Source organism: Dermacentor silvarum, chromosome 3, assembly GCF_013339745.2.
Source record: "Dermacentor silvarum isolate Dsil-2018 chromosome 3, BIME_Dsil_1.4, whole genome shotgun sequence".
NCBI classification, from domain to species: domain Eukaryota; kingdom Metazoa; phylum Arthropoda; class Arachnida; order Ixodida; family Ixodidae; genus Dermacentor; species Dermacentor silvarum.
In genome coordinates, this window is record NC_051156.1 from 180,823,180 (window position 1) to 180,846,579 (window position 23,400).

At 47.3% G+C, this 23,400-nt stretch overlaps 1 protein-coding gene across 1 annotated transcript; it reads left to right on the plus strand.

Moving 5' to 3' along the window:
• The first annotated feature begins 2,892 nt into the window (after positions 1-2,892).
• LOC119445060 (protein ABHD11) lies at positions 2,893-21,537 on the plus strand. The gene is made up of 6 exons (XM_049663961.1): positions 2,893-3,047; positions 6,904-7,057; positions 8,196-8,369; positions 12,370-12,561; positions 15,812-15,996; positions 21,047-21,537. The coding sequence occupies exons 1-6, from the start codon at positions 2,977-2,979 to the stop codon at positions 21,186-21,188; spliced, it is 918 nt and encodes a 305-aa protein (XP_049519918.1). The 5' UTR covers positions 2,893-2,976; the 3' UTR covers positions 21,189-21,537.
• The last annotated feature ends 1,863 nt before the right edge of the window (positions 21,538-23,400 follow it).

Sequence of the window (23,400 nt, forward strand, 5' to 3'; positions counted from 1 at the left end):
AGGCATCGTTTATGTCAGATGCGAGTTCGCTTATGTTTTACACCCATATGGCACATGATGACGAGAATCAGTACGTATGCTTGACCGTAAATGCAAGAACGACACATTCACGCTCATCGGTGCCTACATTTTATCTTCGAACCAATTTAACAATGCAAGACTAAGTACAATATTCAACTGCTCTTGGTTGGCTACAGCTCTTGTCAACCTCGGTCAAACAGCCCGGCATGCTCGTCTGGACGTCTACAACAATGTGGTTCCTGCTGCATGGAAGTCCAGCCGCCGTGTGCCTCTGCTCAAACCAGGCCGAATCACCTCTAGACATGACGTCTTATAGTCCCATTTCTCTGGCCGTTGTCAAGGAAATGTGATTGAGAGGATGGTGCTGGACACGCCTAGAGTGGTATCCAGAACAGTACGATATATACCCTGACACTATGACAGGCTTCCGATGCGAACGCTCTTCTATAGACAATGTTATAGATCTTGTCTCGTCTGTGCAGCACGAAAAACGCCCAAGGAGGCTGTCAGCAGCGATGTTCCTGGACGTTAAAGGCGCTTATGGCAACATAACTCATCCAGCCATCCTGGACACTTTGTGCGATGTCGGCCTAGCTGGCCTTGTTTTTCGATGAATATTCAGTTAGTTGAAGGAGAGGTCATTCTTTGTACAAACAGAGGATGGTGTGACATCGCATCACAGCACCTACCGTGGCGTACCACAAGGTGGAGTATTGAGCTCCACTCTATTTAATCTCGTGCTAATCAACCTGGTTCATTCCCTTTCGCAATCCGTCCATGTGTCGATCTATGCGGACGATATGTGCATTTGGTTATCAGGAGATACGTGTCCCCAGGTGCGCTCCAGACTCCAAAAAGCGGCCACAGTAACATCAGGTTATCTTCGAGCATGAGGTCTGGAGGTGTCGTCAGAGAAGTGCTCTATGGTCGCTTTCACGCGCAAGGTAATGAGACCGCACGTTGTCAGAATTAATGCGCAGCCAATCTCCTACGAGAAGACGCAACGCTTTCTAGGAGTGATAATCGATCGAGACCTCTCCTGGAGTCCTCATGTTTCCTACCTATAAAAGAAGCTAGCCATGGTAACCCACGTCCTCAGATTTCTCGCGGGAAAGCCATGGGCTGCATCTGTGAGGGCGACGCTCCAACTCTATAACGCACTCTTCCAGGGTCTCCTACGATATAGCTTACCTGTAATGGGTGGGACCGGGAAGACCAACCTCTGTGCCCTCCATTCTGTGCAAGCTCAAGTTCGTCTTGGCCTTCCCAGATGTGCATCCACGGCAGCAACAATAGCCATCGCGCATGATCACCCCATCAATACGTACATTCAAGTTGACGCTTTAAGGATGCACATCAGGCACTTCGCCCGACTTCCATCGGATCATCTCACCTCCCTTCCTGCCGCTGGATCTTGTTCGGCGTTTAGCAGGATCATAGCCGCCAACCAAACTTCACCGTCGAACTTCACTGCCGCAGCACGACCATCTCTACCACTGCGCGATGCCTGCATCCAATCCAAGCCCTTCTTGTAATTCCCGGTATCAAAAAGAAACCGGAGATGTCATCATTCGCCCTCAAACAAACCGTGCTTTCATTCATGCATGAAAAGCAGAGAGAATGCATCCATGTTTACACGGACGGTTCTGTATCCTCCAAAAGTTCAGCTGGGACAGTGGTAATTCCCCCGAAATCTGTCACCATCCAATTCAAGACGTCTCACATTACATCATCAATGGCTGCACAACTCTCAGCTATCCGTGCTGCTCTGGAGTTTATTAGTCCCAAATCATCACAGTCGTGGTTCATCTTTTGTGACTCGAAGGCAGCTCTCCAGTGCCTGCTGTCCCCTTTCAACCACGTCTGCAACTCTGTCTTCCACCAGGGTTACCACGATCGTAAGCAACACTTCTGTGCCACCTGTGGCACAGAAGCCAGGCTATTCTCTCGGAAATTATATTGGTGAAAATTTTATACAATACTGAAAGCAAGCTAATGGGCGTATAATTCTTTAATTCTTTAACGTCGTTCTTCTTACGGATTAGTATAATGTTGGCATTCTTCCAGCTATGTGGTACACTGAAGTCGTGAGGTATTGCGTATAAAAATCACGAGCATTTCAAGCGTAATATCTCCTCTATCTTTGAATAAGTCGACGGTTATTTCATTTTCTCCTGCCGCTTTTCCCCGAGACATGTCTTGCGATGCCCTTCTAACTTCATTACTATCCTCGCAAATGCCTCAGAAGACATGTACATCACCCGCGGAAGCCACTGCTGTTGCGAGTTGTCAACATTTGGCAAACGCAAAAGACGTGTATACCTGACAAAGCGAGCACAGCGGGGAAGACGGGGACATGAAAAAGAACGACACACGACTCTGACTTCCAACAATGTGCATTAGTGAGGCAGAGACCGTAAATAACGAGGCGAACGCAAAAAGAAAATGATATAAAGAAAAGCATCTTATCGAACGAGGTAAAGGCTATAAAACTTGAAGGCCACGTATGCGGTACTTCTTCCGCCGCTGGAAACCATGGACGAAGCTTGCGGAATAATTTTTTTGTAGAAGCCGCTTTGTTTATTCGCGTTTCCCTTAGAGACATCTCTCCGTTTAATAAAGACCCCCGCTGTGTTTGTCCACGCTATCTTTCTCATAACAAATTTCACAGAAATCCAGCCGACTGCGCCTGCGGTCCACGTGAAGGAACTAGATCCCTGCCGACCTCCGCAACATTCCTGCTGCTTGCGCAGATATAACCAGTGCAACTTGGCGATAAAAATGACTCCTCGTGGGCGCTCGAGGTTGTTGACCGTGGTCTGCTGATTCACCTAGCATCTGAGACCGGGGCTGAAAGGGTGACAGATAGAGCAGAAAGCATGAAAGAAGGTGAGAGTCACCGCGTCGGGACAGTAAGACGCAGGCTCAAGAGTCATTGGCACAGCGAACGCGGCCATGTTTGCACACGCAGAAACGGTACCAACGGCTGGCTTTTCGCCGAAACAACGCGACGCCGGTGTATCCTCGTGAGTATATTCTCGTTTTGCGCGTCATTCTCGCGATTTTACGATGACGGCTGTTGTGAACTCATTCGCGTTGTGCCGCGATAGACCTCCGGTAGTCCGGTCTTCAGTGTGTGCAGGGGCAACTTTAAACAATGTATGTCTATAGGCAGCTGAAGAGTGCGAGTTCAAAGTGAGCGTGTGCAGACACTGGACGGTCCAATAAAGTTCGTTCGGTCAAATATTGGAGCCCGTAATTCATAAACAAATTTTACGGAACGTTGGATATAGTACCTGGAAAATCCATGCGGACCTTCATGCTTTCATTTTCAGTGTCCGTTGGCCTTGATTTACCTACGCACAACTAAATATAGCGTACTTCCAAAAGCAAATATTTAGCGTTTGCATACTTATGCTAGATGTACATTGTTTTTGCAAATGCTGCCCAACTCCCGTCCAGGTTGACCATCCTATAATACCTTTCCTCTAAGTAAGCATTTTAAGCCCATGCAAATACTGACCGGTTAAGGGAGGGGGGGGGGGGGTTCGATTAAACACAGGCTCCGCTTAGTACACCAGTCAGACACTCTATAGTTATGAGATACTTCAAGTTTCCAGGTGTTTTGACATGTGGAGCACTAGCGTAAACACCGAACAATCAATTTCATTCATCAATATGCCAAGATAATGATGATATGAACTGTAGGACATGAGTACATCGCGACCGATTATTTATCCAACGAATACGTCCGTTCTCGAGATTTGAATATGGTGTGTTGTATTTCCCGTTGCACCATTAGTGTCATTGTTCGCGCCACCACCGTGCTGTCCTGGCATCGATGGAGCATGCGCTGCGCGTGCGTGGAGGATTAGTAGAAGTCAGCCAGACGTGCGCAGCGCATTTGACTGCGAAAATGACGAAGCCAAGTACTCTGCCCTAACGGCTCTGCCGGAGACTTGGCGGTGCTCTGGCTTCCCCTGCTGGCATGAAAGTCGCGTGGTGCAGCACCCTGGCACGCACACTGGTCTGAGCGGAACGAATAGTAAACGTCAAGCTAAAGTTGTGAACGTCTGTCACAGGCCGCTGCCGGCGTTCTTCATCGCGCCAGCATTGTGGCATGCCTGATATCACAATGCCGTTCCTGCTATAGTAGCTCTATGGTTCCTGGCGTGCAGCAGCAGTTGTCCCGTGTGTTGCGTCGCGCCATGTCGAGCGCCATGTATTCTGCGCATTGTTAGAACGTCCACCGGGTGAAGTGCACGCGCGCAGCGCTAAACATTGCTGTCGCTTTGATAGCTTTGCCTCCGCACGAAGATGCGAGGTGTTTTCTTTTTTTTTTACGCAGTGATAGTGCCACGCGCTTATGTTGATACGTGCATGTCATCATCATCATCATCATCATCATCATCATCAGCCTATAATTTATGTCCACTGCAGGATGAAGGCCTCTCCCTGCGATCCCCAATTACTCCTGTCTTGCGTTAGCGTATTCCAACTTGCGCCTGCAAATTTCCTAACTTCATCATCCCATCTGGTTTTCTGCCGACCTCTACTGCGCTTCCCTTCTCTTGGTACCCATTCTGTAACCCTAATGGTCCACCGGTTATCCATCCTACGCATTACATGGCCTGCCCAGCTCCATTTCTTCCGCTTAATGTCAACTAGAATATCGGCTATCCCCGTTTGTTCTCTGATCCACACCGCTCTCTTCCTGTCTCTTAACGTTAGTCCTAAGATTTTTCGTTCCATCGCTCTTTGTGCGGTCCTTAACTTGTTCTCGAGCTTCTTTGTTAACCTCCAAGTTGTAGTTAACCTCCAAAACTAATCAACAAGAAAAAAGTAAGGGATATTCGAAATTATAACGTGGGAAAGATTGAGGAAGCCGTAAAATATGGACGCAGCATTAAATCAGTAAGAAGAAAGCTTGGCATAGGACAAGGCAAGATGTATGCACTGAAGGGATAAGCATGGTAATATCATCAGTAATTTCGATGACATAGTAAAAGCAGCGGAAGAATTCTATACTGACCTGTACAGTGCCCAAAACAGCCATGGGCTACTTTCATTCAAAATAGTGATGAACCGGATACAGAGGCTCCTTCTATAACTAGCGCTGAAGTTAGAAGGGCCTTGAAAGACATGACCAGGGGAAAAGCTGCTGGAGAAGATGGAATAAGGGTAGATTTAATGAAAGATGGAGGAGATATCATGCTTGAAAAGCTTGCGGCCCTTCATACGCAATGCCTTAACTTCATGTGTACCAGAGAGCTGGAAGAACGCCAACATTATACTAATCCATAAGAAGGGAGACGTTAAAGAACTGAAGAATTATAGACCCATTAGCTTGCTTTCAGTATTGTATAAAATATTCACCAAGATAATTGCCAATAGAATCAGGGCAACACTTGACTTCAGCCAACCAAGAGAACAGGCTGGCTTGAGGAAGGGATATTCTACGATGGATCATATCCATGTCATAAATCAGGTAATCTAGAAATCTGCGGAGTACAATCAACCTCTCTACATGGCTTTCATAGATTATGAAAATGCATTTGATTCAGTAGAGATACCAGCAGTCGTAGAGGCATTGCGTAATCAAGGAGTACAGGAGGCATACGTGAATATCTTAGCAAACATCTACAAGGATTCCACAGCTACCTTGATTCTCCACAAGAAAAGTAGAAAGTTACCTATCAAGAGAGGGGTCAAACAAGGAGACACAATCTCTCCAATGCTATTCACTGCATGCTTAGAAGAAGTATTCAAGCTCTTAGACTGGGAAGGCTTAGGAGTGAGGATCAATGGCGAATATCTCAGCAACCTTCGGTTTGCAGATGACATTGTCCTATTCAGCAACAATGGAGACGAATTACAACAAATGATTGAGGACATTAATCGAGAAAGTGTAAGAATTGTGTTGAAGATGAATATGCAGAAGACAAAGATAATGTTCAATAGCCTGGCAAGGAAACAAGAATTCAGGATCACCAGGATTCAGGATCGAATTCAGTCTGTAAAGGAGTACCTTTATCTAGGTCAATTACTCACAGGAGACCCTGATCAGGAGAAATAAATTTACAGAAGAATAAAATTGGGTTGGAGTGCATACGGCAGGCATTACCAAATCCTGACTGGGAGCTTACCACTGTCATTGAAAAGAAAAGTGTACAATCACTGCATTGTACCGGTGCTAACATATGGGATACGTGCATGTAATTACACTGAAATCTAAACTTAAAGATGTCCGATTGGAGGAAAAGAGAGAGAAAGTTAACGCTTTATTATGGATGGTACTTCGGCCTAATTGAGTAAGGAAGCCCCTCCCCATCACTCTACCAGTCGGTCAAGTGCGTGGTGCTTCACTACTCCCCCCCCCCCCCCCCCCCCCCCTTCCCAACTCCCCGACAAATATTTCTGACTACGCCAGTGCACGTCGGATACCCTGTACGGGGAGAATGTGGGATAGACAGAGAGGATAAGCACAAAGCTCTTGATCAGCGCAATTTTAGCCCTCTGCGTCGAGTTCGTTTGGAAAGACTGGCCTAGAACTTTCCGTTCTGATAGTGGATGATTGTCCAACGTCTGTCCAGTGCGCGCAAAAATGTTTCCATGCGGGATTCTCTCTCAGTACAATCGCTGCATGGAAGCGAACAAATTCATGAACTCGGCCGTATATTGTAATCTGTCTTTCTCTACCTTTTTTGTGTATGACTGAGAGTGCTTCGATTCAACCATGCTGACTGATTCGTTTTAATACCACAAGGTTATGAGAGACATGGTAGTTGTGAGATTTAGGGTCGGCTTAGGCGACCAAAGTTTCTTGAACTTACGCCGTAATGCCGACTCCAGGACACCTTTAATTTCACGTTTCTGTTTCAGATCAAGAAGCGTGCCGCTGTCCTACACGCTTTACGAATCGGAGGAAGCCGAGTCGTCCAAAGCGCCCCCTGTTATAGTCCTGGATGCTATCTTCGGCGTCAGAAGTAATTGGAGCGAGCTTTCGCAAGCCATTGCCAGTCAGACGGGACGAAATGCAAGTTAATGCTTAGTTGACCTCATTATTTGTTTTTTTTATTTGTGTGCGTGTGCTTGCGTGCGTGCGTGTGTGTGTGTGCACGTGTGTGTGTGTGTGTGAGAGAGAGAGAGAAAGAGAGAGACAGTGGTTCGGTAACAGTGGTACGGTAAACGTGGTTCAGATTTATAGCCTTATTGGTGCATGCACTTGCAAACTTGGTCCTCTGTAAGTTACTTTTTTATGAGAGCAATAATGGCGGCATACGTACATTTACCCTACTTGTTATTATGTGAGCTTTCTTGCCTTAACAGTGCTCATTCTCTCTTTCTCTCCCTCTTTTCTTGTTTCTATTCCATCTTTCCCTTACCTCCAGTGCAGGGTAGCAAACTGGAGGCTTGTCTGGTTGACCGCCATGCCTTTTCTCTCTGTTTTCTCTCTCTCTCTCTTCTTGTCTGGAGGAAATTATTTCGTTACCATCTGAATTATCCTGCATGTGAAGACACACAGGGAGCGATAACTTTAATAGCAGGAGGTGGAGAGGTCGGCCTGTGTGAAGTGCCTCCAGCCTGCTACTCCATGCAGGGGAAGGGTGTTCAAGGGAACAGAGAACATAAAAAAATAACATTCGCAACATTTCCTATCCAGCGGCGAAATGTGTCGGCTAGTTAAGACAAAACTTAAACGGAGGTCTGGTGCGAAAAAATGCCTTTAAGTTTGCGCGTTCTCTCGCATTTTTCTTTCTTTTTTACTTGGTACATGAACCGTCTCACATCACATGGATGAGGCAACCGCAATTAAATTTGTGCACCTGAATGGATGCAGCCGCACGAGTTTCTCGGGATGTTCGGCCTCGTTAGAAACACTGAACACGGAACGTTGTTTTGGAAGTGAGAGATCATCACACGTGTTCTTTGTACACCTACACAAATACACACATAATTTAGTAATGTTAAATTTCAAAATAAAAAGAAAGGAAACGAGCTCGTGTTTGCGATGGTCAACTCCTTTAAATAGTCAGCAGCACGATGAGTGCTGCTAACGGATTGGCGTGTCGACTGGTTGGTGAATTGATGGATCGCTTAGTCCCTCCGCTCGTTCGCTGGGTGAACCGATGAAGAGTTCGCGGCCGATTTTGACGGGTCGATGCCATTCGCAGGTGTATGCCGTGGACGCGCGCAACCACGGCGACAGCCCGCACACCTCCGACATGGACTACGCGCTCATGGCTGCCGATATGGAGCTCTTCATGCGCGAGCACGGGCTGCCGAAGGCGGCCTTCGTCGGACACAGCATGGGCGGCCGGACGGTGATGCGCCTCGCACTCAAAACGGTCAGTGCGCATGCATCTGCTTTTGGGAGCTTGCGCGGCATCGTGGTGGCATTTGCGTGCGCATTTCGGAGGCCACATCAGGCACTACTATAGTGCCTGATGACGAGAACGACGTTGTGGGTAACGCACGGAATTTTCCCTCGAAGATGCGGTGGTATCCGCTGTGATATATGGTCTGCTGCTGTCTCACTAAATGCAGCTCAGAACTGTAGTAATCGGAGAAGTCTGCTGTTTCCTACAGTTGGGAGTGTGCGTGTGCGTGTGCGTGTGTGCATGTGCGTGTGTGTGTTCGGTTGACGTTGCTTTCCTTTACTCACTTCTCACCAAGAGTTAGGTAAGGCAGAGCGAAATTAAATTTGGTCGGAGGGGGGGGGGGGGGATTTCAGTCAGTGAGAAAGTTTGCTGCATAACGACACAAAGGGCTGCTTACAGCACCCATACCATTAGTACGTACAGTCGCGCGCCTCATCGGCAGTTTCTCCTTTCAGTTTCCAAACATCCTGAACGACGAACACAGAGCAGGTCCCACAACCGCGCTCTCGCTGCAATGTATGACTGAAAATTCAGCAGCATTGAAGAGTGGCAGCTAAAATGACGAATCAAAACAACGCCAAGGAAGAAGCGCAAGAATTAAGAGCTCTAGGACGAGCGCTTCGCCACTTCACTAAACCGCCGTGCTTGTCCGTTTACCATAGACAATTGTTAAAGCATGTTGCCAATTAGTTGGCCTCGTTAGATCAAACACCTCGTTACAAGTGTCGCCACCCAACGACGTTTCCTTCAGACTGAATGCTAACGCGCGAAATGCAAAAGGCGAGGTCAGAGAACGACTTTGGCGCGGAGACCGCGCTGGGCTTAGGGGAAGGGATTAGGATAGGGCTGGAAGAATAACTAGGAGTTCGGAGGTCACGTGCATACCGGAGGTCATGCGCAGGCTTCGCGGTGGCGGCGCTAGATGGCAGGGAGTGTTCTTAGGGAAGCGCGAAAGAGAAATCACGCTGCGCTACACGCCTCATACATAACTCGTTTCGACTGTGGCAATACGCGGTGTCGCTATATTAGAGAGGTTTAGCTTGTCCAGTAATCGGGTAAACGCGGGCGGACCGGGCGTTGGGGCGCGTTGGCGGAACCGTAAACGTGAGCGGCCTGTATGGTGCTGCCACCTGGTGGCGCAGAGCTCAAACAGACAAAAACAGCTAATATTGCAGTAACCAAGTGTATAACCAAGTTTCATGTAAAGATTCCTTACGAATCAAGTCCATGGGAGTCCTGTGTGCACTCGTAGTTTTATGTAGAAATTACAGTGAGAGAGAGAGAGAGAAATAGAAGAGAGAAAAGGCAGGGAGGTTAACCAGACGCACGTCCGGTTTGCTACCCTGCACTGGGGATATTACAGTGAACGAAACAACTAACCCTTCGGCTTCATTTTGGGCGCAGGCTATCTTACTTTTTCAGTTTTTTTTACCGGCGGCGTCTAACACCCCCCGAAAAATATTTCTGGCGACGCCACTGCTGGGCTAGTTGGTACGTGATAACTGGTGTGAAATAGACGCGCAACAACCACGGAAGGAAGACGAGAAGCCCTTTGCTCCGTGGTTGTTGCGCGTCTATTTCACACAAGGTATTAACACTTCGCATGTGACCTTGTGTTTGTTTTAATTATTTTGTATTATTTGATTGAATTGATTGATTGACATGTGCTTAATGGCAGAAACTGCAGACCGTATACCTTTTGTTGGTGTTTATTTTCTACATTGATTGTATACGCACCTATAAGTACGTTCGATAATTGTGCCTTATTGTCGGAACGTTTATCACATCACGCTGAAGAAAAAAAATTAGCATAGCTTGCACTGGAGGCGCTATACTAAAGAGACAGCGCAACTGATGGGTACCTAGCTAGTCCTGGCTTTTGGGTTAGGCTAAGCACTACCAAGTCATCCCAAGTTGGAATTTATTGATTACTTATCGATTAGCTATTGATTGGCTATCGATTGGCTACCGCAAGTTATTGGACACGTATTTGGGCTAGGCTAAGCACTACCAAGTCATCCCCAGCATTTTCCGGAATTTATTGATTATTGATCGATTATTGATTAGCTATTGATTGACTATTGATGACTGACTAAGCTTAAGTAGTCCCAACTATGCTTAGCTAGACTTAGCCTAGGCTCAGCTTCGCTAGTTCACAGGGATATGTGCCATTGCGCTTGAACCCTTTCTGCACTACCACCAGGATCGGCCCACATTTTTCCGACACGCCACGGACTAACGGCCGGCTTAAACAGCTCCGCTGTTAAAAAGAGCCAGAAAATGCGTAAAAAGAAAGGACTGGTGGCGCCGCAACCTTGAACTTATCGCACCACTTCGCCGTGACGTCATGGACTTTGACGGTGTCTTGTCGGGCCCAGTTAATTCTTTTTAAATGCGAAGCATTTCTTGCCGGCGGCTCTGTCCGTCGCTACCGCGGTGTCCCACACCCCACAGCGCATGCGCAGTCCCCTCTCTCTCCTTTCCTACGCTCCCCCCTTTCTCTCCTCTAGGAATCCTCTACAGGAGCGGCGCCTGCGTGCCACACCCCCACAGCGCCTGCGCGGCCCCTCCCCCTCTCCCTCCTCTCCTACGTCCCCCCCTCTTCTCTCCTCTAGGAATCCGGAGCGGCGCGCACGACAGGTGGTGCGACAGCTGCATACTCCGGTGGGGGGGGGAGGGGGGGGGCGCCACGGTAGTTCCGCGGTATGAAAAGGACGGAGTGCACGCGCCTCATTCTCTCCCCTGTGCAGCGCCGCGATGAGTGCTCGGGCCGGTGCCGCGAAACCATCTCCCGCTCAAGCTAACCATCTCCCCGCTGCTTCGCATCCACACATGGTTCCTTTAGCGGGAGATGGAGTAATTTTTTTCTTCTCTGGCCTAGTTATTTTTTTATTGTTGAATATGGAGCACATTACATTGTACAGAAGCAAATGACTGAACTTCGCAAATTTCGAGAACATTTACTCCATCGAGAATCCCCACCCGCTGTGGTTGCTCATTGGCTTTGGTGTTGCGCCGCTAAGCACGAGGTCGCGGGATCGAATCCCGGCCGCGGCGGCCGCATTTCGATGGGGGCGAAGTGCAAAATCGCTCGAGTACAGTGCATTATGTGTTCGTTAAAGAACCCCAGATGGTCAAAATTAATCCGGTGTCCCCCGCTATGGTTTGCCTCATAATCATATCGTGATTTCGGCACATAAAACCCCGAAGTTAAATTTTTTTAATGCCCAAACACGAAAAAAATACTTTGAAATCAGTGACGTACGCAGTGACGTATCGACGTTGGGGCTTCCGCTCGAAGTTCAAGAAATTAAAGCTTGACCTTCACTTTCTGTTCTATAGTAATGAAACGCTTACTGCGCGAAATTAACGCAAATAGGGTCGTAGGCTTCCCAAAATTTTCTCCTTCCTCCCCTTCCCCCTTCTCCCCCTTCTCTCCCTTGAGCCAATCGCTTCCTTCCTACCACCATGGAGGGCCACGTGATGGAGTGCCCTCCTGCACCCCGAACGGAAATGGAGAATCCATGCACTGTCCCCCCCAGCGTAAAAATCACGGCACCGCTCCTGCTGGTCAAAGCAGCCTCACACAATCGCAGATTTATGCTCAGTTTTCGTCCGAAGCCTACCAAAAGGGTCGAAAATATTTCTCATAGTGTCTTGATTATGTTAAAAGACAGGTAACTTTAGGAACTTCGCCGTGTGCGTTGGTGAACTTAATTGAGTGTGCCGGATAGTGCGTGTTAGTTTCCTTCAGTTTCATTTCAGAAAGAAAATATTCTTGATCGGCTCTGTTTGGGATTTCTGGGAAGTTTGCAGCTATCTAATACTACACTAACGCTAACGCGACTAGTTCAAGTCGATGCAGTGTGAGGTGGGGAGGGAAGGCGGTGGGGCTGCCCCCTTCCCCCGACCACCATGCTCGAGCTGGTTACTGTCAATTTGCTGTGTTCTCCCTCGCATGGCGCAGCCGTCCCTGGTCGAGCGGATAGTGGTGGTGGACGTCGGCCCTTCTTCAGTGCCGGCCATCGTGGGCAACTACCTGGTGCCGCAGCAGCTGGACGCCATGGACGCCGTCCTACCCCGACTCTCTCCGGACTTGAGCGTGGAGGAGGCCCACCGAGAGGCTGACCGCATGCTCGCCGGCAGAGCGACCCTCGAGGTTTGCTCTCTCTATAGCGATCGCCACTCTTTTCGCATAGTAATTGGGACGCGACGACCATCCTACAGTTATCGTTCACTAACTTCACGGTTAAGCGAGCGGTTCTTTAATGCAACTGCTGTCTCTTTGAAAACGCGGAAAGGAAGAATCGCTGCCGTTTCCGTAACATCGTCATTGGGCGCGTTGTTCACAGTATGCGTGCGTTCGCACTATGTTCACAGTATTGAGTTCTCAGTACGTGCGTGCGCATAATGTGAACTTCTCTCCTCCTCATGTTTAATTCGTCTTCCCTCCTTCCCCCGTGCAGTGTAGCCCACAGGGGTCAGCCTGGTTAACCTTCCTGCGTTTCCCTTATCACTCCTCGCTTTTTCTCTCTCTCTCTTTCACTCTCTCAGCCGCGCACACCAATCATGCGGAAAATTTTTATAATAACACATCTTTAGATTATGTGTATCCCGGACTGTAACATTTGCAGATAAAAAAAAACGAAAGAATAAAACGCCACCTTTATGTGAAAGAAGCACAAACATAGATTAGCCGTGTGGCGCCGTACGTCGGTATATATGTTCCCCAGCTGCTGGTTTCCCCCATCCTAATTTAGCCTTTCGATTATTTTTCTTTCGCAAGAACTACATACTTTCCTAAAGAAATCCCGGGCCTTAAAAAACGAATTTGTCATTTTTATGTGAGTAATAGCCACACCCCGAAGTTCGCCCTGAATGTTTGAAAACTTGGTAAGAAGGAAGTATAATATAGCATAGTATGGCGTAGTATAATATAGTATAATGTCGTGTAGTATAGTTGTAGTACAGTAAAGTATAGTATTTTATAGTATAGTACAGGGTAATGTAGCACAGAATATTACATTATAATGCATAGACAAGAGTGTACAGTACATTATGTAGCATTGTTTCGTAACCAGTTTAATGATTATTGCAAAACCTCAAAGGATTGGAACTTCGACTGGCAACTTCCTCCAAGAGAGGAGCAATACGTGCCGGTACGGCTCACTACAAATGCTCCAAATACGAAAGTCCATAGCTAAGCGTCTATTTAAAGGTAGCCCGTGGTCGGACCCATTCTCAGAAGGATAGTAGAACGACTACAAGTTACGCGAGTAGGAACGGATTGACTATAAACGCGCGAAACAGCGAAGGCACTTGCGTATTTGTCGTTGCCTTGTCGGTGCCTTCGTTCTATTGTGCATCCTTGATAAGGTCCTCGAAGGACGTCGGCACCTCCAGCCTTCGCTTTCCCGGGAGTGACTTGAGTACTGCGTGCACTTACGTTTATACACGAACCCGCCGTGGTAGCTCAGGGGTGATGGCGTTGCACTGCTGAGCCCAAGGTCGCGGGTTGGACACCTGTCGCGCGCGGCACCCTTCCGGGAGGGGGGGCGGGAGGGGGGGGGGGGAAGCCAAAAAACGCCCGTGTACCGTGCATTGGGTGCACGTTAAAGAACCCCATAGGTAGTCAAAATTAATCCGGAGCCCCCGCGCCTACGGTGTACCTCATGATCATATCCAGGTTCTGGCACGTAAAACTCCACGGGACGTATTCACAAAAAGTTCTTACGCTATAGTAAACTTCGTATGGACAATAACATTTCAATAGGGACGGCAAACATATTATTAGTGAAGTCCGCCGACAAATCACAAAAAATTCTTGCGAACAAAAACATTCGTGAATTAATTCGGCTTCAGGGCCCGAATTCACAAAAAAAAAAAAAAACGTCTTACGCTAGAATTTTTCGTAAGAAAGAATTTTAGCCAATCCGGGTGCCATACAATAGCGAAGGCGGCCAGGCAATGGCAAAGCAAACTTACGAAAGAAAGCTGTGTTGAATCCAGCCCCACAATCTAATGCAGTAATCATAATCGCGCAATGCAAAATGCGTAGGTTTATCATTTTTTCTTTGATGTGCAAGTTTTTGAACTTAACTGATTAATACATTTTTTGAACATAACTAGTGAATACGTTAATTGATCGGCTATGTACTGGCGATTGAAACGGTGAAAGTTTTTAACCGACGCTCAACCATTGCATCAGTAATCGTGAGCTGTACACATGCTGACCAATGGTAGAAATTCCGCGAGCTTCTCGGCGAAAGGGGAGTCAGAGCCGGATCTTGATGACGAAAGCAGCAATTTAGAGCGGCACGTAAGGTAAAGGTTGCTCGAGAGGGCAGCTTTCTGCTGCCTTTTCATTCTGATTCCGTGTGATACTATATCTTTGCGGCATATTATGCGTGCATCGGATAAAGGCGAAGCGCGCCTTGCGTACAATGGACAAAGGGTCTAGTTGCCGATATCGACGGTTCGGGAAGATTATAAGTGAGATTACACTGAGTGCATGCAAAGAAAAAAAAAACTTAGAGTAGCTTGCACTAGTGGCGCAAGGCTAAAGAAACAGCGGAGCTGATCGGCATCTAGCTGGTCCTGGACTTACGGGTTATGCTTTTCCGTGTTTTATTGATGATTGATCGATTATCGATTAGCTATTTATTGGTTATCGATTGACTATCGCAAGGTATTAGCCACGTATTTGGGCTAGGCTAAGCACTACCAAGTCATCCCCAGATTTTTGCGGAATTTATTGATGATTGATCGATTATCAATTACCCATTGATTGGCTATCATATGGTGAAGCGAGGTACAGCTGTGCGCAGTGACGTCATCGCTAGACGAGTTTTTGCGAACGCTACGCGCGGAAACGAAAAGCTTAACAGCTCCGCTGTTCAAAAAGAAAAATATATATTTCTTTCTTTTTTTTCTGCTCCCAAAGCCCGCACACACGCACACACCGGGAAAGGGAACGATAGAGAGAGAGAGATAATACTTTGTCTCCATGAGTATACCTACATGTGTAGGATCATATATAGCGTATTGGCAACGTGCAGTTCGAAATCGTAGATTTTATTCGAGGTGTAGATTAAAGGTGGAAATGAATTGTGAAATTCAGTGAGCAGGAAACTACGCACACACGGATAGCAAGCACCCGCAGGGAGAGGCCTTCGTCCTGCAGTGGACATAGATATAGTTGGTTATATAGCGTTTAATGGCGCAAAAATAACTGACGCTACGATACGCCAACCACAACCTTCGTGTGAAGGTTAGATTTATCCTGAAAGAACAATGAACTTTGTTTTGTAATATTTAGAAACGCGGGAAAGTAAAAATGAACGTACCATTACTATGCGTGATGTCGCGTTTATGACGTTTCTTCCTTGTTATCTTCGTTCTTGGGGCAGAATCCCTCCATACGTTCGCTCCTGCTGGCCAACTTGCGACGGAACGGGGACCGCTACGAGTGGCGAGTGAACGTGAAGTCCGTGAGGGACAACCTTCCGAAGCTTGTGCGCGCCGAGGACCTCAAGGGCTTCACTTCCGATGTCGACGCGCTGTTCATCTGCGGAGGGCAGTCTCCATACGTCACGTAAGACATGATGATGCGTTACTAATCAAACCCCTTAACACACCCGGGGGCTTGTGAAAACTTGCGGAATCACCACGCGTTGTATCCAGCAGTAAGGCTATTATGGTGCGACAAGCGCGATGTGAAGCGATACGTCGGCAACTTCGAGAAAGCTGGCTGTTATGGCAAATCAGCTGTGAAGAAATCTCCACAAGACGGAGCAAGTTTCATGAAAGAGAAACTGTCAGACACCCGACAATATAGCACGAAGATACACAGCACGTTTATACGGTTTTCTCAGAAGAAAAATGATCACAGCTAAACCTCCCCCCCCCCCCCCCAAAAAAAAAAAAAAAAAAAAAAAAGGGCATGGTCCGCGTATCGAAGTTGGGTGCAACGCATATTACCGGGGCGGCGTTCTATACTATATATGCTAACCGACCTATTGGCGAGATCGCGCAAGCATTTCGCTTTCTGAACGTTCATTTTGCCTCCTGTCTCTAAGTAGGCGGTGTTCGACTGGCGCTCCTGCCTTGCCGCACTGACGACCTCTGACGATGATGATTTCTTAATTAATGACACTTGGGTTTGTGCCATTAAGTAAGGAATCATCATCATCATCATCATCGTCGTCGTCGTCAGTGCGGCGAGGCAGGAGCGCCAATCGAACACCGCCTACTCAGTGACGTCGGAGGCCACGAACTGGGTAGGTAGTATGACGAAAGCGCGGCGCCGGCGAATCACGAGAGCGCAAGCGAACGTTCGGAAAGAGAGATACCAATCACGCGTGAGATACCTTTCAATTTCCCTTTCAATTGGCGGTTACCTAAGCGCGATTACAAACAGCCCAAATCGTTAGAGAGGGATGATTTGTGACATGCTCTATAGACTATCGATCGCATTACCGAAACTAACGACATTGTAATGCGAAGCATTCCTCTCGAGTCAAGCCAGTCTTTCCGTATCTCGGCGTTTTCTTGGGTCAACGAGCAGACTGCTACCGCCACCTAAAGTCCTTTAAGCAGTACTGCCCGCGTTTAAGTATAGTAGTTCCACTCCCAATCTTCGCGTCACGAATGCTTCAACATTGGTTTGCTGACTGAGGTAAGCACGGTGCAATTTCAGCATGAACGATGACAGTGCCTCAGTATCTAGGTTGCCCTCACCGACCGGTGGCGCAACCTTGCAATCGCGAGCGTTGACTTCGTATGGACCAAACGGCTAATTACAGAAACGCTTGCATATATATGGATACATTATTATTAAGCGCTGATATATTTGCGGCAAGTGATATAGCCTAGCACGCGTTCCAAGTTCTATCTGTCTCTCTCTCTTTTTTTTTTCTTCTGCGAGTATACCTAGGAGCAGTAGACCATTCAGTCGATTTCACTTACCCTCATCAGTATGACACCTACTTCTCTTCCCCAGTGGATAGAGTAGCAAGCCGGGTGCTGGTTAATCTCTCAGCCTCTCATTTCCAGTACTCCTTTGTCTTCGTCATCGTCAAAATCTGTCGCATGATCGTTATATTCGGCTATGACTGGTTGACGTTTTCCTTAGTAATCGTTGTAGTTGTATACCGCACTACGAAGTTACATCTGCAAACGACAACGAACCCCATCTCCCTCTTCTTCTATGACTCCATTTAGGAACCTTACCCTATTTAAGCCTCTAACTTCCTCTATATACGTCCTGAGTGGGCCAGCCGCATGTCTCTCACGACCATCACGACGATCGAAGCACGTAAGCCTTGCTGGGCGGCAGAATGTATACATTCAAAGGTCGCGCGCTGTAGTTAGAATGCATTCTAACTACAATTCTAACTACGAACTAACATGTTAGTTCGTTGAACACTGTATAGCATTCGCATGAAATCGTTTACTTACTGCAGCTGTATAGTTTCCGCTTCAGTAGCACGTTACTGTTTATGAGATTTAGAAATGATGGGCTTAACAGGGTGATATTTATTTATTTATTTATTTATTTATTTATTTATTTATTTATTTATTTATTTATTTATTTATTTATTTATTTATTTATTTATTTATTTATTTATTTATTTATTTATTTATTTATTTATTTATTTATTTATCTATCTGAGGCCTGCTTCGGCCATTACAGGCATTGCAGCAAGGGAGTACAATTCAACCAAAAACAGGCGATCACTTTTCTGAAGCGTGGAAAAAATCACCGTTAGGAGTAACGTTAACAATATTGGGCGACAGAGCGTCCCACACACTCTTACTGACCGCGCAAAAAAAAAAAAAAAAAAAAAGCGTTAGCGAAAGGTGTCGCCTCTAAATGGAATCTCGCATATTTTCAAGTCATGATGTCGTCCTTCGAAGGCATAAGTGGGCAGCTTAAGGTACAACTCTCTAGCAATGCTAGTTTTAAAGCAACATACATGACGAAAAATTGTTTATCTATAGATTTTGACGGCGGTCTTCCAATTTGTCTCAATTTTGCTGCTTTTTCACTATCCGTCGTACTAAGTTTACATCCAATCAATTTTACCAAGGACAAACTCCGGTTTAATTTTGTCTGCCCTGTTCTGCACTTTTTCATACTTGTCTGCGAACTCAGCACAGTGTGTGAACCCAGTAAACGCTCCCATAACCCACCGCGGAGGCTTAATTAGCGGCTATGTTGTTGGGCTGCTATAAGCACGAGGTCGTGGGATCAAATCCCGGCCGCGGTGGCCGCGTTTCGATGGGCACGAAATGCAAAAACCCCCCACGTCCCGTCCATTGGGGGGCACGTTAAAGATCCCCTGGTGGCCAAAATTAATCCAGAGGCCCCCACTACGGCGTGCCTCATAATAAAATCGTGTTTTTTTTTGTTTTTTTTTGGCTAGTAAAACACCAAACTTCAATTCAAACGCTCCCATAATCTAGTACACTGCGCACAGGGGTTATATAGCCTTCATATCAGCCCGCGCCACCGGGACTCCTTTGTTTGAGAGTCCCGGGTCCAAACCACGGCTCGTTGTTGTTGTCGTCGTCTACCGAACATTTGGCTCCCACCTACTATGGGGGATTGGCCTACGTTAGTTGTTTGCGACCACGTCTCCACGGTTCGTCGCCTCCCTTTATACTGTCGCTGCCACTTGGCTAAGAAGGGATCGCTCGCGGATAGATTGCGTACACTTCCCACAATACACAAACGCAAAAGATTAAGAAAACAGGTCGACAAGGCCAGTTTGCTGCAACGGGCGCGGGAAACACCTCGCGGATTTTACCCAACTATATATGTAGCACTGCTCGTAACGCTAGCGTTGACTCCGCCTGCCAAAGTAGTACACGTTGCATATAGGGCGTCACACGCGGTTTTCATGTTCGACACGTGGCAGGGTCAATGTAAACGACGGCAAGAGCAGCTGTAAGCTATATCTCTGTAACGTGTTTCGTACCTACATCTATACTCCGAAGTGTATTATATAAAGTGTACTTTTTTTTTTTTTCATTTTGCTTTGCAGGACTTCGTTTTTTTTGTTTTTTTTTTTGTCTAGAATGCTTCAAGCACGCTAGTTTGGGTCGTCGCACCTGTTATAGCGCAGTAATAACCATACCGTCCTCCGTAATTTATTAGTCAGCAAGCTGAATGCGAAAACACAGTATTATTCGGTACGCCGTTTGCCGCAATAAATGCATGGGCTGCTATCTATATAAGTACAATGAGTGTATATCGGTCCGCTTCGCGGCCTTCCCGCCAGAGCCCTTGACCGCCTAGGTACATCTCCATACTTGGAAAACCTGTCGAGAACATGCTTAGGCCTTCTTTCGGCGCGCTTATCTTCCTGACAGGTTGTAAAGAATGAGTGCGATAATTTCGCTCCAGCTTTTTCTCAAGCACTTTCTCATCTAAGAATGAAAGAAAATAAACAAATACATAAATAAAGAGAGAGAGAGATACCCTAACGCGATAAGTTTACGCGAGGGGTAGCAGTAGTAGAAGTAAAGGCGTCTTCATCTACGCAGTTTTTAATAGCCTCTGGACGGCCCATGGTCGATCATGGGAAAGTACGGCGTGTCTCGCGAATAGAAAGGGCTCCCGTTTGTCCACCCACAAAAACGCGGTGCAGCTGCCCACCTTCACCTCTGAAAGAGAGCCGACCCACCTAGAGTCCACTCACAACTTACTCACCTTGCTCTGCTAATGTAAATGCAGGGCTGATTGTAAAATGAAAGATCGTTGTTCCAAGCTAAAATGTCACCTTTGGCTGAGCCGTGACATCTGGATCGCCCACACAACTTGCTCGAGATATTCATGTTTGATCTTGAAACCAGTGACACAAAGACAGATCTGTATGGATAAACGAACGGCTGTTTTAAACATGCAATACAGCTCTTCGTCAAAAAAAAAAAAAAAAAAAAAAAATGAGCGAGCCTGATTGTGAGTGGACTCCTGCTGGGGCGGATCTCTCTCAGAGGTGAAGGATATAGGTAGACTGCGTTTTTGTGGGTGGAGCTTGTTTGCAATTTTAAGGTTGTCGACGACTATATTTAATGTTCAAGGCAGTGCAGTTCGCACTGACATCGAAGCTATAGCGGCCGTAAACGATCGATGATGAGCGTATTCTTAACTAATTCAGTACAATAATTCGCTACAACACAATATTATTCTGGGCGAGGTTGCGGGTTCGATAACCGGTTGCTTCGGCCGCATTCCGATGGGCGAAGATGCACTTGCGCTTAGATTTAAGTGCGCACTAAAGTACACCCCAGGGGGTGGTAAAAATTAATCAGGAGCCCATCAGTGTGGTGCCTCTCATCGCCACTGTGCTTCCTCGGGATGCTAAAGACACCACTCAGTCACTAAGTGTATGAATAGACGAATGAATGAACGAATAAATTAATGAATGAATCAATCAATCAATTCTGTCAATTTGATAACGAAGGAACAGTGAAATAAAGAAAAAAAATAAATGAATGACTCAGTCAGTGAATGAACGAACGAACGAACAATCAATCAACAGAAGAAGCCACCAGGTACTCAGACAGTCGGTGGGTCAGTCGGTTAACGAAGGAAGGAATAAATTAATTTTTTTATCGCTCTCTCTTTTCCGTTTCAGGAGCGTCGAGCACGGGGCCATCCGGCGTGCGTTCCCCAACGCCCGAATCGTGACCGTCGAAGGGGCGGGCCACTGGGTCCACCGGGACAGGCCCGCGATTTTCCTGAACCTCGTCAAAAACTTCGTGGCGCGGCAACAGTAAAAATTATGCCTCGGCGATGTCGCTGTACCACGTCGCTCTAATGCTTTGCACAAACCCCTTTTTGGAGAGCGATGGGTGCGCTGATAAAAATGAGCAGTGTCTCCTTTAACATTACGCAATGGTGCGAAGGCACCGCAATGTTACACAGCTTGGCACATCGCAGTGCAACGATGTTACAGAGGACATTGCTCGTTTTTATCAGCTACAGTGTAGTCTATCGCTCTGAACGACGTGTGTTGCATTCAGGGCATTGCTGCGAAGAGTTTGCTGTATCCGAAGGGATCTTCCTCTGTGGGCACGATCGTATGCACAAGGAAAGAAGAAACCGCAGACCTCCTCTTATTAAACATATACCTCGCCTTCACTGCCGTGTTCTTTTTTTTTTTGTCGGTAACAATACATACATAGTTATCGAAGAGCAATCTACCGGTGTGCTCAGATTCAGCTTATATATATATATCTTCGCACGGGGTTCATGTGTAGTCTAATTCTGGGATCACGGCTGGTTACTTGGTCAGACAGTCACTGACGGCTTCCTTAGAGACACAAACGATGTATTGTGATAGATTTCGACGAACTATAGGTATACTTTTCACGATTTGCCGAGTTCTCAGACTGCGGCGGCCTGCCGGCCTCGAAAACTTCACTCGTGTTAATGCACAAGCACAAGGAGCGCTAAAAAAAAAAAAAAAATGTAGACAAGTGCACTTAAATCTGAAGAGCCACCCGTGGCTTTGAGCATGCATCTCTTGCGCAAAATGGCAAGTATATTAGTTCTGACTCTTTGGATACGTCTGTTTGGCCACCACCGCTGACCTCGAGCGCCCCACATTTAAATGGCGCTAAAGTCAGTTCAGACTTATAAAAAAAGCATTCTTTTTAATATTCAATTTTCGCTCATTTGGCCGTAATTAAGAGGTTGTTTACAAGAGAAGGAAATGAGAGAGAAACTTTTTTTTTTTTTCAATTTCACGACGTCCCGGGGGTCAATATGTCCCTTGTATTTCAGCCCATCTTGGCTCCGCCGTGCAGTGTTGGAGCCCCTTCCACCATGGCTACCGTGTTTCAGCTCATATTGAACGCAACGTTACACACCCCGTCGCAATGATCGAGCAGCCCTTGCGAAACGTCATATCAGAAAGCCACCGCGAGAACGTGGCATCGAAGAGGAGATACGCGGGAAGTTCTCTCGCCGTTAGAAGGCAGCGATAGCCCGCGGGGGTCGTCGCCTCTGCACCGCGCGGTTTGTCGTCGCGCTGACAAGATTTACGAGCCGAAGAAACGCGAGAGGAGGGTCACGGAAGTGTACAGGAGCGGCCGGGCGCGACGCCTTCAATCGGCTCGACCTTCTTTGCGAGTGCATTCGTCTCCAATTGCTTCGACGCGTGAATTTAGCATAGAGGAAGAGAAGGGGAGAGGGGCAGGCGGGAGAAACGCTTCAAAAACATGGGCCGAGTCGTCGCAGTCTATTATAGGAGGCCTCGTGGCTGGGCCTTTGGATATGGTGACGCTGGTGCGGTAGACGTGACCTCGTGGTATATACTATATAGTTTCGTTTGCAACGATTACTGGAGGGGAAATGGGGTGCTAATGCCCCCCTCCCTCCCCTCCCCTCCCCAAGAGCCGTGAATATGGAGGCTCATGTATTACTTTATTTTGTTTGTTTGGTTTGCACACATTAAGAGAGTCACAGAGATAAGGAAGATAGCTTTACTGGCAACTGCTTCCTGGAGGGGCACAACGCCTGCCGAGCCGGCTCCACTAGCCGGCTCTAGAGTCACTAGAGAGAGAGAGCGAGATACATTTATTTCATTCTGGCCTCGTGTGAGGCTTTGGTGAGAGGCTGCTGGAGATGGGGGTGAAGGAGCGACGTTGGTGACGTCGACTCTTGATTGGGTTTGAACCGCTTCTTGGTGGTACAGTGATCCCAAGCACCGTTGTTATAAGCTCCGTCAACGCGGCCACATTAGGTGGTATTGGGTCAGCTAGCCACTCCTCAAGTGTTTGCGTGGTCATTTTGGTAGTGTCCTAAGTATAGAATTAAGTGCGTGTTGACTCCTCGGGCAGCCCCAGAGTGGGGTGTATTGGGGTATCCCCCGCACTGTGTGCACTTGGGGGAGCCGTCTTTTCCGGCTATCATTAGTGCAGAATGTTTTGTGTGGGTAGACAGTGCGTTTTGGGCTTGGCGCCAAGTGGCAGTGGCCTCGCGTGT